General features: G+C 39.4%; 2 protein-coding genes and 2 pseudogenes across 10 annotated transcripts in view; all 4 read left to right on the top strand.

Moving 5' to 3' along the window:
- LOC122700236 (protocadherin alpha-2-like) overlaps window positions 1–14,255 on the top strand; it is a 165,882-nt gene that overhangs the window by 107,523 nt on the left and 44,104 nt on the right.
- The window catches only part of LOC122700233 (protocadherin alpha-C2), a 190,562-nt gene that overhangs the window by 100,942 nt on the left and 75,365 nt on the right, over window positions 1–14,255 (top strand). The window contains exon 1 of one of the 9 annotated variants that reach the window (XM_043912973.1): window positions 202–4,258. The exons of the other annotated variants lie outside the window; for them this stretch is intronic. Within the exon in view, the coding sequence (XP_043768908.1) occupies window positions 1,826–4,258 (2,433 nt within the window). The 5' untranslated portion in view covers window positions 202–1,825. Of the gene's footprint in view, window positions 1–201; window positions 4,259–14,255 lie in introns of those variants that run through there. 9 annotated transcript variants of the gene reach the window in all.
- LOC122700248 overlaps window positions 1–14,255 on the top strand; it is a 127,260-nt pseudogene that overhangs the window by 68,900 nt on the left and 44,105 nt on the right.
- The window catches only part of LOC122700250, a 119,065-nt pseudogene that overhangs the window by 60,712 nt on the left and 44,098 nt on the right, over window positions 1–14,255 (top strand).

Below are 14,255 nucleotides of genomic sequence, written 5' to 3' on the forward strand. Positions count from 1 at the left end.
GGGCTATAGTCCATGGGGTCCCAACGAGTCCGGCACCACTTAGTGACTAAAACAGCAACAAGAGGCAGCCTGCCCTACTTCCTTGGAAGAAATAAGGGGTGGGTTTGTGATAGACAGAGGAGGTGATTGGTGTTTAGTGGCACAGTGAAGTTACCAATCCCACTTAGTCTTAAAACCAGAAAGCTGGAGGTGCCTGTTTATCCCTGCCTGCCCCACCTACATTTTAAGTGACAGTTAAAAAAATTATTAGAGAAATATTAAGGCATACAGTAAAGTTGAGAGAATTGTGTAATTAATTCCATGTATCCAGTACTCTCAGCTTCAGTAATTAGCCGTATGTTTAGGCAGTTTTCTGACCAGTAAATATAATGCCCTGAGAGCTTCAATTCTTTATCTGTATTCAGCTTTTGTCTTTCAAATTTTGGTTCTTGAGGCTTTGGACACTGCTATTGTATTAAAAGAAGGATTTGAGTGATGAATTTAGTGTTCAAGGGGTCAGTCTCTTTTTCAGCTCTCCACCCTCTCAGGAGAAGCCACTAGTTGTAGGGTGCTAGGTGGAATTTGGAAGTATTGCGGCCAAGAGCTGTTTTTCATAGAACAGAGGACTGTCCCGATTTCCCTGCCGAAGACCAGAAAAACAAAGCTGGGGAACCGACGGGCATCAAGTCTGCTCTTACACCACTTCAGTAGTTTTCTGAATAAGAGCAAAGTTACAGAACAGTTTCCTGGTCACGCTCATGGAGAGTATCTCAGTATTTTCCCCTTCATTTTCTACGTTCAGGTTGTTTGGGGATGAGCTGTCAATCTTTCTGAGTTTCTGGTGCTTGATATTGACTGGCTTCTAACCACTTTCCTCGCCCAGAGCTTGCAGAGCACTCCCCTTAGGGCCTCTTGGGAAAAAGAGAAAAACTGCTGATTCGCAAAAAAGAGGGAACGTTGAACCGGAATTGCGCTTGCCTAGTTTTGTGCCTTGAAAAGCTAGAGTACCGGGGAATGGTCCGCATATGCCCCTCGCTGGTTCTCGCTATAGAAATCTTGGCGTCTCCGGGGAATTAAGAAAGTGCAGGAGAGACTTAAAGTCGCAGGGGAGAGGCTGAGCATCCAACACGGAACGCACCATAGCACTTGGTTTGGGGGTTCCTGTTTCCTTAAGCCTAGAAGGCAGAGTGGTTCACGATCGTGGCCCCGCCTCCCAGCGTGTCGGCCCGGCGGTTCCTCTCGGAATTCCGCCGTCTCTGCCGGCACTGTAGGGAGTCAGTGGGCCCAACCGCCCGGGACCCGATGCTCGACTCTCAAAATAGTCCCTGAGAGACGCCCAGCCGAGCTCAGCCCCAGTTTTAAGCCGTCTTCAGGTAGAGTTTGTAGACGTTAAGACTGCGGCGGTCAGGGCGTTGTCCTAGGAAACGCGGTTTAAGGGAAGGTGTGTTAGTTTCTCCGAGCATCTCTTTGCCGCGCCCTGCGCTCGCTGCCGGGGCGTGGGGCGAGTTCCCGGTGGGCCGGGAACGGAGACGGCTCTTCGCGGAGCCCGGAGGTTTTCCTCGCCTCTGCACCCCTAGGCGGCGCTGCGCTCCTCCGCTCCCGCCGGCTCGGCTTTCCCAGACGGCTGCCGAACCTCCAGTCTAGCAAGCCTTGCTCTCAGCCGGCCGGTCCCGGGCAATTACGGCATTCGGAAGGCGAACGTCGGCTGTCTCTGCACCTTTAGCGGGCAGCGGCGGCCGACCGGCCCTCGGTTTTTTTTCCTTTTACCACGGCTCGCACTCTCCGGGAGTCCGGAGCATGGTCCCGGGTCACCGCTGGTGGAGCGGGGACGCCGAGAGGGAGGGGGATGGGGGGCTGGAGGGTGGCGGTTCTATGTTTGTGGGTTTCCTGCGGCTCTGTAGCGGGACAGCTGGAATACTCAGTGTCGGAGGAGACCGAACGGGGCGTAGCCGTAGGCAATGTTGCCCAGGACTTGAGGCTGTCAGCGGCCTCTCTGTCCTTGCGGAACTTTCGCTTCCTTTCCAGCCGCGGCGAGACTTACTTCGGGGTTGATCTGGCCAGCGGAAGCTTGGTGGTCAGAGAGCCGGCGGACCGCGAACGGCTGTGCGGGGCCAAAGCTGCCTGCGTCCTGATCTATGAGCTTGTGCTCGAGGACCCGCTAGAGCTGCACAAGGTCCATGTTCACGTCCTGGACATCAACGACAACTCGCCTCACTTCCCTGCCGGCGACGTGCAGTTCCACATTCCCGAGTTCCTTATGCCCGGAGCCCGCTTTACTCTGCCTAATGCAGAAGATGCCGACGAGGGAAGCAACGGGTTGCTAAGCTACAGCCTGAGCCCCAGCCGACACTTTAGCCTGGACATGGGTTCGCGGGTCGACGGCAGCGAATTCCCAGAGCTGGTGTTGGAGAAAGCGTTGGATCGGGAGCAGCGTGCCACGCATCGGCTAGTACTCACCGCTCGGGACGGCGGGCTGCCAGCGCGCTCCGGTGAGGTACAAATCACCATCGTCGTGGTGGACACAAACGACAATGCACCTGTATTTGAGCGCTCAGTATACCGCACCAAGGTGCCAAAGACTGCACCCCGTGGGACTGTGTTATTCCGAGTGAAAGCCTCGGACCCGGATGAAGGCTCCAATGGGGAAATCCGGTATTGCTTAAGCAACAGCACGCAAGCCAAGCTGCGACATCACTTCCACGTGCACCCTAGAAATGGGGAAGTGCGGGCCGCTGCTTCACTGGGTCCTCCCGAAACGCTGTTGGAGGCGTACATTGAGGCAAGGGATGAGGGTGCCTTCAGTCTAGCCAGCACCGCTAAACTGCTGGTGGAGGTGACTGACGTGAACGATCACGCCCCTGAGGTGAACCTTCTCACTCTCTCCAGTCCCGTTTCCGAGGACGCCGCCACTGGCACAGTGATTGCTCTCCTTAGTGTAAGGGATGAAGACCTTGGTCCCAATGGTAAAGTCGCTTGTAGCATGTACAGTGCAGGCCCCTTTAAGTTGACGGCTTCCTTTGGCAACTACTACAGCTTGCTGACTGATGGGCCGCTGGACCGGGAGCAAGTCAGTGAATACCAGGTTCTGATCACTGCCTCGGATGGTGGCTCACCTCCACTTAGCACTCGCAGGACACTGACTGTGTCAGTTGCTGATGTGAATGACAACACACCAAGCTTTCTTAAATCGAAACAGGAACTTTTTGTGGCTGAAAACAATGCCCCTGGGGCCTCCCTAGGACATGTGTTTGCCCAGGACCCAGATCTGGGGAAGAATGGCCTTGTCTTCTATGAGCTGTTGGATATTATCTCTGAAGGGCAGGCAGCCTCTAGCTTGGTGGCAGTAGATTCACCCAGTGGGGCTATCACTGCCAAAATTTCCTTTGACTTTGAGCAGCTCAGGGGGTTTCACTTTCAAGTGGAAGCCCGGGATGGTGGCTTTCCTCCCAGAAGTTCAACAGTGACTGTGAACTTGTTTGTGGTAGATAGGAACGACAATGCTCCGGTCATCTTGTTTCCCTTGTCCAAAAATGGCTCTGTCCCAGTGGAAATTGTGCCCCGCTCTGCCAGAACAGGACACTTGATCACAAAAGTGGTAGCAGAGGATGCAGACAGTGGCTCCAATGCTTGGCTTTCCTACTATATCTTTCAGGCTTCTGACTCAAGCCTTTTCAGAATTTCAGCCAACATGGGAGAGCTCCGTACTGCTCGTTTAGTTCTTCCCTCTGATGCAGTTAAACAGAAGGTGGTGGTGGTGGTCCAGGACCGTGGAGACCCATCCCTCTCCGCCTCTGTCTCACTGAGCGTGCTGTTGAGCAGCTCTGCCCCTCAGGTCCTTCCAGACTTTGAAGATGGCTGGGAAACAGGAGGGCACCTTTCTGCCCAGAACCTGTATTTAACAGTTGCCCTGGCCTGTATTTCCTTTTTATTTCTGGGGTGCTTACTTTTCTTTGTGTGTAGCAAGTTGAGCCAGAGTGCAGGTTGTTGCACTCAGAACTGCTGTCACTCTCCAGAGGAGCTGAGGTATGGAAGCAAGGTGGCTTCAAATCCTTGCATGTCATCAGCCACAATAGATGTTACTGCAGTCGAAAGACTTTCTCATACTTATCTCTATCGGGCCTCCCTGGGACTTGGTTATGATAATAACAGTTTGCTGTTTCATGGGGAATACAGTGCTGCTGACCTGAGAAATCTGGCCTCTGGAGTAAGACTGAATGTGCCAATATCCTGTATCCAGATTCGGAATAGGAAGGGGGATCATGCAAATGTCAATGCCATGGTAAGCATATTTTATGGAATTTGATTCCCTTGAACAGGAGATGGTCACTAGCTATTTCTAAACTGTTATATGAGTCTTTGGCAGCGTGTAATCCATTGAATTGAACACTCCTGCTCAGCATCCCCTGTGCTAAGGATTCTGGGAAGATCCAAGTGTTAAAAGAGATCGTTTTTGGCCTCAAAGAGGTTGCAGTTTATTTTTGAAAAACCAAGGTAAGACATTCAAACCTATTAAAGAACAATTAAAGTAATACAGTATAAAGTTCTAAAATTGAAAAGAATAAACCACAAAGTTTCTGGAACAGGTAATAAACAACCTGGGATGTCTTTGAATAATTCCTTTTAGGAATTTCTTTAAGGAATTACTTTATTTTTTTTTTTAAGGAATTACTTTAAACAAATATCCTTTCATTAGAAAACATATTTTTGAGCAACAGATATGTTTAAGGCATTCTGATACCTAAAGTGAGAATGAAAATTATGTAAGAGTCTTTGTGTAATACAAACTCAATATGAATGATGAGACATTTACTCAAACCATAACAATACATGATTTAAACATGATGATAACCTAAAACATGTAAAAATAAATTGTAACAGATGTTCAAAGAAGGGAGAGAGAGAGCATCTAGACAGGGAAGAGGGAATCAGAGAAGGTTTTGTGGTAGAGATGGCAGTGAATTGGATTGTGAATGCTATACCATTTAATAAAATGCAGCATATTCCCTAGGCTATATTTTACAGTGAATACTGTTTTGACAAAGTAGTCTTTTTTGAGAATGATATTCCAAAACACAGCTAATAGTTCCACACAGTATTTGTAAATATATAGAAATAATAAGCATGTCTCAGAACACTTACTTGTACTGACAGAAAGATGATACAGTTGGGTATAGGACTTGACAATCTTTTATTATGTGTTCTTATTGATGCATTTCACAAGGAAGACAGATGCATAATTGCCATGTCAGAAACATTTGTGTGTTCAAGGTGCACTTCCCATTTGAAGTCCATTCAACTTGGATTTAATTTTCTTATTATTTTAGAAGCCAGTAAACTTTGAAATAAGTAAATACCATGTTAAGGTATAATGTCCCTAAGAAGGCTTTCCTCCTAGCTCAGTCAGTAAGGAGTCTGCCTGCAGTGCAGGAGACCCAGGTTCGATTCCTGGATCAGGAAGATCCCCTGGAGAAGGAATGGCAACCCACTCCAGTATTCTTTCCTGGAGAGTCCCATAGACAGAGGAGCCTGGCAGGTAGTCTGTGGGACTTGACAGTCTATGGGTTTGCAACAATCGGACATGACTAAACACACACAGCAGCAGCAGTGGCACCTAAGAAAGATTAAATTATTCAAATACTTCAGTTCATCTATAGTGGCCCTTGGTATTTCAAAACTTTCTGAGTGAAGTGGGAGCAATTGGATTAGCAATTTTCCAGTATTACTTTCTAACTTCTCCTAGAGATCATGGATACAAGGGAAGGAGGTATGCAGAAGTTAGGGAAGGGAATGTTTTACCATTTCAGATAATAAGGGGGAAATTGGGTTATAAGTTACTCTACTTCAAATAATGATGTTAACTGCAAATAAAATAGATTTGCATCTTTTATTATAATTTTGCATATTTAATATTTATAGCATGATACAGTGGAATCCATTATATACTATATGATTAGTCAATACTTGTTGATGAATAAATGATTCAATTTGTGAATCTATGAAATTGAGTGGTAACACTGTATAATATATAGTGAAAAATTTACTTTTTTACTTTATATATAGCTAGTAGTTTAAAGGTCCTTTTCAAATGCATTATTTCAATGATTATTTTCTTCCTTATGATATATAATCATGAAACAACACAACAGGGATTTTCTGGTCTAGAGCTAGCATGAACAACATCAATGTTGTGTTCTGGGGCTTAATACCAGTCCAGTTTCTGTAGATGACAAAGTGATTAACAGGAATGCACATAATTACATTGTGAAATTTGCATGAATGAAAATTAAAGTGCAGCTAATTTTAAGGGAGAAAATTGGTGCACAAGAAGTATTTCAGGTATCAAAACACAATGTGTAAACTCTCCTTCTATTAAGAGAATTCACCATTTCTTTCTTTTTTTCATTGCTTTCTGTAACAAGGAGAGATAAGAATACCAGTAGTGTCTCTGAAGTTTGAGAATTAGGAATTGTTTGAGAGAAACATTCTGACTAGCCTGCAAAGGAAGCATAAGTTAGCGTTAGGAAGGCCAATGGATCTGGGAGTTAGAAGGAAACGTATCCACTTAGAAGGAAAGAATATTGCTAATGACAGAGGAATATGTCCCCTGCCACAGAATGTTTAAACTTATGTGAGTGATAAAGTAACAGAGATATATACTGTTTAGACATGGAGGACTATTGTGTCATCTCATCCATCCAGTTGAGCAGTCTTCCCATCATTGTTGATATTTTGCTTTATAGGTGGTTCACTGTTCATTTTTATGGGCTGGATATTTCCTTACATATAAAGAAAGTTTGTTGTACAAAAACATGGACAAAAATAACTTCTATGAAGCTGGAGTATTTGTAATTAAACACAGGCATTTATCACTTACTTTTTCCTCCAAGTGCATATCGATCCAGTCTTTTGATGCTTTAGAAAAGAATGCTTGTCATGGTGTTCATTGAATGCCTTAAGAACAACTACAGAATTCTAGAAATAAGGTATTTGTTGCTTCAGTTTTAGAAACCATCTATCTTTTGAAAAGCCTGCAATTTCATAATTTTAACTGTGTCCGAGTCACACAGAATCATGTTGATGCATATGTACTTTTATTTTGTTCTACTCTAAGCTCTCTCTTATTTTAGAGTATGTTAGTATAGTTTACAATACTAAAAAAACAGCTTATGAAAATCAGGGAAAAAAAGAAACTCAGGAAAACATTTTATCTGTATCTCTCCCTTGATAATATTTGATAGATATAAGCAAAATTGACCTACTGTGCAACAAGTAAGCAATATGAGTCTCATGTCAATTTTTTTCTGTTAAGATTCTTGATAATTTAATTTTTTAGATGATATCTGTGATATATCTACTTCCTTTTAAAAACTGCATTGGCAGTTTTTTAAAGATAGTAAATATTAGTGTCCCCAAAATGCACAACAGCATAAACTGACTTTGTTAAAAATTTCACATGAAAATTATATTTTTAACATACCAGTTTAAATTAAACTAAACCAAATTAAAGCAACTTCTCTTTTGCCAGGATCTATGGGGCATAAAATATTTCCCCTTTGCAGTGTCACATGTTAACAGGGTGGTAGAATGTTTTTGGCATTCTGGGTGTTTTTATTTGCTAACGTATATTCCCCAAGTAGACTTGCCCATAGGTTAACTGGATATTTCCTTATATCTATTTTGACTTTGAAACTGATAACCACACTTTGAAAAACTTTAGAGTGCAGAATCTAAGGAAGCATGCAGGCTATATGAAATATATTCAGATTCAAATATATGGAGACAGCACAATAGTATTCTTTGTATAATATGGAAACCTCAAACTAATGAAAAGGAGAGAAGAGCATCATAACTTGAGTAGAAAAGAGAAAAGCAATGCTTTGGGGAGGTGTATGAGTGGAAAAGTTTTGACAGCATGTATGATAATGTTAATGACCTATTGATTTTCGTTGCCTTCAATATTTGCAGTAATATTTCAGAGACTAAATACTCTTTAGCTGGGTTGGGATGAAAGTAGACTGAATTACTAAGAGGTTTTTATATTGCTCAAATGCATGTAATGTGAATATCAGAAATAGCATTTGGCAGAATGTCAAATGAATATAGATCACAATCTAGGATTCTGACTAAAGTATGGGAAGTAAAGAATTTATTGGTAAGGATTATTCTTTAAAACCAAAACTTAATGATAAAGGTGGTTACTCACTTTGTTCCCAGTTTTAATTGATGAGAGGAGAATGGGTCAAGATATAAATAAGTTACATGTCTCTTTTATACTGCATTTATGAAAAATAATTGGCAAGAATAAGGCAAGAATACTGTAGTGGGTTGTCATTTCCTTCTCCAGGAGATCTTCCCGACCCAGGGATTGAACCTGGGTCTCCCGCGTTGTAGGCAGACGCTTTACCATCTGAGCCACCAGGGAAGCCCCATATGAAAAATAATTAGGAAAAGAATTTCCTCCTCAATCTTTGAACACAGAAGGTCATTATATATTCATCTGGAACTTGTCTTAGAATCTAGGGATGAATATGCGATCATATAGTCTTCTGTGCTGCAGAGAAAGAGAAAAGCCTTTCTGTCCCAGCTCAAATTGTTGGCTGTTCTTAGAGTCATGTGATTGCCATGTACACATACACTAGTTTCATAACTGAGCTCTACTGACATACCTCAAAAATGTACTCTCTGAATTTCAGGTACATTATGCTTATTCTTTGGAATCTTTAAGCAAAGATTACAGCTGTTTTGTTTAGAATCAAAATGATGTTCTTACAAAATAAAAACAACCAATAAAGACATCTTAATAATGTATTCATCACTTGAGATTGGCATGTCATTTTCCTTTCTTTTAAGGATTTGCTATCAAGGTTATGCTGGCCTTATTAAGCAAGTTAGAAGTGTTTTTCTTTTTTCCTCTCCTTTTTTTCTAGTCTCTGGTCATGTTAAGATTGGTGATATTTTCTCAAATACTTAATAGAATTCACTAAGGATATTCTCTGTGCCTTAAGTTTTCTTTGTGGAAAAGTTTTAAATCATGAAATCACATTTCTTTACTATAGAAGAAATATTCATATTTTTATTCTTGTTTCATTTCTATAAATTCTCTTTTCCAGAAATACATTAATTTTAGCTAAATTTTCAAATATTTAAGCTAAAATATACACTAAATATGGCATAAATTTTTTTTATAATGTCTTCTTTGTAATCTTTTAACATTTACAGGATCTGTAGTGATATTCTTCTTTCCAATCCTAATGTTATTGTCAGCTCTCAGTTTTCCTGGTTAGACTTGGCAGTCACTTATTATATTAGCCTTTTGAAGGACTAACTAAGTTTTTGGGATTCTCTTTCTTGTATATTTGCTTTCTATTTCATTGACTTCTGCTCTTAACATTATTTACCTTCTCATATTTCTTTATATTCAGTTTGCTATTTGATTTCTAGCTTTTTGTTTTTCAGGTTTTGTTGTTTCCAATGTATGGATTCATGGATTTAAAACCAAAAAATTTCCACTTAGTATTAGCTGATTTATGTAAATCTTATCTTTAAAATTTTATTTAAAATATAACATATATAAAAGTTCATATATCATACATTATCATACATACAGGTTCATATATCATACATGTACAGCTTGCTGAATAATCAAAGCCAACACAGTCATGTGATCACCACAGGGATAAGGAAGTAGAAGAGCATTACCAGCACCCCAAGCCCCCCTCAGCCTCCTCTATCATTGGGCTTCGCTGGTGGCTCAGACAGTAAAGAATCTGCCTGCAATGCAGCAGACCTGGGTTTGATCCCTGGGTTGGGAAGATCCCGGGAGAACGGAATGGCTACCTCCTCCAATATTCTTGCCTGGAGAATTCCATGAACTGAGGAGCCTGGTGGGTTACAGTCCATGGGGGTTGCAAAGAGTTGGACATGGCTGAACCACTAATACCTCATTACTCTCATCTGAAAATATCACTATTATAATGAGTTTCAATGTCATAAAAATAGGATCATATAGTATGCTTATGGTTTTGTGTCTGGCTAATTTAATTCAATATTATACATGTGACGTTCATCTGGCCTGCTGTGTGTAGCAGTAATCCATCCATTAAACTGCTGTTTATTGTGTTGTATATCACAATTTATTTATCCGTTTTTCTATTGATGGGACATTTTTTCAAGTTTATTTTTGCTATTATAGACAATTATGCTATGGACATTTTCCCTATGTCTTTTGGTGCACACATTAGCATTTCCGTTAACAGTGTATCTAGTAGTAGAAATTGCTTGTTTATGTAGTATGAGTATTCTCAACTTTCATAGGTACTGCCAACGGTTTCCCAAATTAGTTGTTCCAAGTTATTCTCCCACCAGCTTGAGAGTTTTAGTTACTCCACATTCTTGAATAATTAGTATTACTAGTATTTACCAGCCTTTTACATTTTCATCATTATAGTGGTATGTACTCATATCTCATTTTTAAAATTTAAACTCTAGATTTGAGCTAGTTTTTTTTTCATGTAGTAAGCGAATATGGAACAGTCTACAAGGTGAATATTAAAATGCTTAGACCATTTGTCCCTTCCTTCCACTATATACTTTTTAAGTCAGGTTTATTGGTTGTTTGGGGAAGGCAGTGGTAACCCACTTCTATATTCTTGCCTGGGAAATCCCATGGACAGAGGAGCCTGGAAGACTACAATCCATGGGGTCGTAAAGAGTCAGACATGACTTAATGACTAAACAACGACAACAACAACAATTGGTTGTTTGGGAAATGTTGCTCTCTGAGTTATACAGATCTTCCAGATGTGGACACATTTTATTATGCAATAAAAAATAATATTTATCAATACCGCCATTGCTCTCATCAGACGGTTTTTTAGTATTGGAAGCTACAGGCTCACCATGGTAGACAAAAGTTTTCCAAAATTATAACTGTCACTCAAAATCTTAAATTTTAGTATTTGCAATGAATACTATCATTTATTTTCCTTACAGTGAGGGATTCATTTCATTCATTTTTAAGAGACTGTCTGCTTTGTGGTATTATAAATACCCAGATTCATTTTGTAAATTTCCTGTCTTGGACCTGGAATCAGCCATTCCCCAAGGATCCTTCAATTCTTTTTTGTGGGAGATGTCATTTAGAAATATAATCTGGGTGGTAGGTGTGTTTATTCCTACAGGATTGAGTCAGTGTTTCTAGGTATTTTCAGTCACGGAACTAAGGGATATGCATTTTAAAAAAAGTAAAATCACAAGTTCATACTAATCTTTCCAATTCAATTCAGAACTACAAAGTTTTTAGTTAATTTCATTACTCTTACATTTGTATCTCCTTTCTCCCACCATAAAAATCCCAGTGTTCATTAATATCAATATAATTACTAATTTATTACCACACACTACTCAAAGAACAGATTCAGAAAACAGTACCAGCACTACACTAACAATGTGGTTACAGTAACAGTTTAATGTTTTTGCCATTCTTTTCATTTGTAGGCTGCATTTTATTAGGCTTGTACAAAACGTTGTTTAGTTGCTAAGTTGTGTCCAACTCTTTTGTGACCCCATGAACTGTAGCCTGCCAGGCTCCTCCGTCCATGAGATTTCCCAGGCAAGAATACTGGAGTGGATTCTCCAGGGGATCCTCCTTACCTAGGGATTGGACCCATGTCTCCTGCATTGGCAAGCAGGTTCTTTACCACTGAGCCATCAAGGAAGCCCGTTGTATAAATTACCATGTTTTAAAGTATCTTGGAAAAAAAAAAATAAAGTATCTTGGAATAGTTCATCTCTGTGTAGTTAAGCCACAAACTACATAGAGTTAGATTCACTTGTTTCAAATTGCTTTCAAAATTAGGGCTTTTTAAGTTTAAGTATTTTTGAACCACCTTTGTCCAATTCCCCCTCTTCCCTACCCCCACCTCTGGTAATCACAGATCTGATCTCTTTTTCTGTGAGTTTGTTTTTGAAGTATAATTAACCTACAGCACTGTGTTAGTTCCTGATGCACAACATAGTGACTTGGTATTTCTATGTGTTATGAAATGGTTGCCGTAATAAGTCTAGTTACCATTTGTCCCCATACAAAAGGTATTATATCATTATTGACTGTATTTCCCACAGTGTACATTTCTTACCTTTGACTTATTTATTCTGTAGCTGAAAGTTTGTACGTCTTAATTTCCCTTACCTAGTTTACTCATCTCCCACCCTCCTCCCTTCTGGCAACCACTTGTTTCTTCTCTATATCTATGACTTTGATTCTATTTTGTTTATTCATTGCTTTTTTTATATTTGTTTTTCAAATGTAAGTGGAATCATGCCATTTTTGTTGTTGTGTGACATATTTCACTTAGCATAACAACCTCACAATCCATCCAGATTGTCATGAATGGCAAAATTTTATTCTTTTATATGACTAATATTCCATTATATGTATGTGTGTGTGTGTGTGCATGCACACACACACATCACATCTTCTTTACTCATTCATCTATTGGTGGACACTTAGGTTGCTTCCATATCTTGGATATTAATAGTGATTAATGCCACAGTGAACATAGGGGATCTGTATATCTTTTCAAATTAGTGTTTTCATTTTCTTTAGAAAAGTATCCAGAAGGGGAATTGCTGGGTTATATGGTAGTTCTGTTTTTACTCTTTTGAGGAAACATCATACTGTTTTCCATAGTGGCTACATCAATTTACATTCCTATGAACAGTGCATGAGGGTTCCATTTTCTTCACATGCTCATGAATACTTCTTTCTTATTTGCTGTCTTTTTGATAATAGTCATTCTGACAAGTGCAGAGTGATATCTCAGTGTGGTTTTGATTTGCATTTCCCTGGTGATTAGTGATTTTGAGCATCTTTTCTTGTATCTGTTGGCCGTCTGCTTGTCTTCTTTGGAAAAATACCTATTCAGATCCTGTGCCCATTTTTTAGTCAGGTCATTTTTTTTATATTGAGTTATATGTATTCTTTGTGTATTTTGGATATTAGTCACTTATTGAATATATCATTTGCAAATATTAATATCTTTTCCCATTCAGTAGGTGACTTTTTCATTTTGTCAGTAGATTCCTTTGCTGTGCAAAATGTTTTTAGTTTGGTGTTGTCCCATTTGTTTATTTTTGATTTATTCATTTCATCTAGATTGTCTATTTTATTTGCATATAATTATTCATAGTAGTCTCTTGTGAGTCTTTGTATTTCTGTGATATCAGTTGTCACTTTTTTTCATTTCTGATTTTATTTATTTGGCTCCTCTCTTTTTCTTGATGAGTCTGGCTAAAGGTTTATCAATTTTATTTATCTTTTCAAAGAACTAGCTCTTAGTTTCATTGATCTTTCCTGTTTTTTTAGACTTTATTCTATTTATTTCTTCTCTGATCTCTATGATTTCTTTCCTTCTGCTAACTTTGGGTCTTGTTTGTTATTCTTTTATAGTTCCTTTCAGTGTAAGGTTAGGTTGTTTATTTGAAATTTTTCTTGTTTTCTGAGGTAGGCTTGTATCTCTGTAAAGTTCCCTTTTAGAACTGCTTTTGCTGTGTCCCATAGATTTTTAGATCACTGTTTCTGTTTTTATTTGTCTCCAGATATTGATGGATTTAATAGTAACAAACCAATCTTGCATTCTTAGCATAAATGTAGGTTTGTTGTGATGTATTATTCTTTTTATATCACTAGATTTAGTTTCTTAACGTTTTGCTTAGAATTTTAAAAATCTGTATATAAAAGAAATTGACTTGTAATCTTTCATTTTATAATGTTTTTGACAGGTTTTGGTATCAAAACTATGCTGGTCTCATATAGTACATTGAGAAGTATTACCTTTTTTCCAGTTCTTTGGAAAGTTTGTATATGTAAATCATTGGTTTCTTTCCCTCCTGTAAACATTTGGAAGAATTCAGAATGAAGCCTTTTTGGACTAGCATTCTCTGCATTGAAGTCTTTAATTATAAATAAAAATCTGTTATAGATATGAAACTATATAGATCTTCTGTTTCTAGTTATAACAGTTGCTTCATTGTGTTTTTCAATAATTTTGTGCATTCAAATAAATGTGAAAATACATATTTATAGAGTGTGGGCTTAAAGTTGTTTCATAATATTTCTTTTTCTTATTTTGAAATGTAGGAACCATATGTTTCTTTCTGTATTGCTAGTGTGATATTTTTTATTTCTCTTTTTGGATAAGCTTTGCTGTAGATGTGTTGGGTTTTATTAGGCTTTTCAGTGAGTCATCTTTGACTGCCAGAAAATAAAAAGAACA

This window comes from Cervus elaphus, chromosome 9 (assembly GCF_910594005.1).
Source record: "Cervus elaphus chromosome 9, mCerEla1.1, whole genome shotgun sequence".
In the NCBI taxonomy this organism is placed as follows: Eukaryota; Metazoa; Chordata; class Mammalia; order Artiodactyla; family Cervidae; genus Cervus; species Cervus elaphus.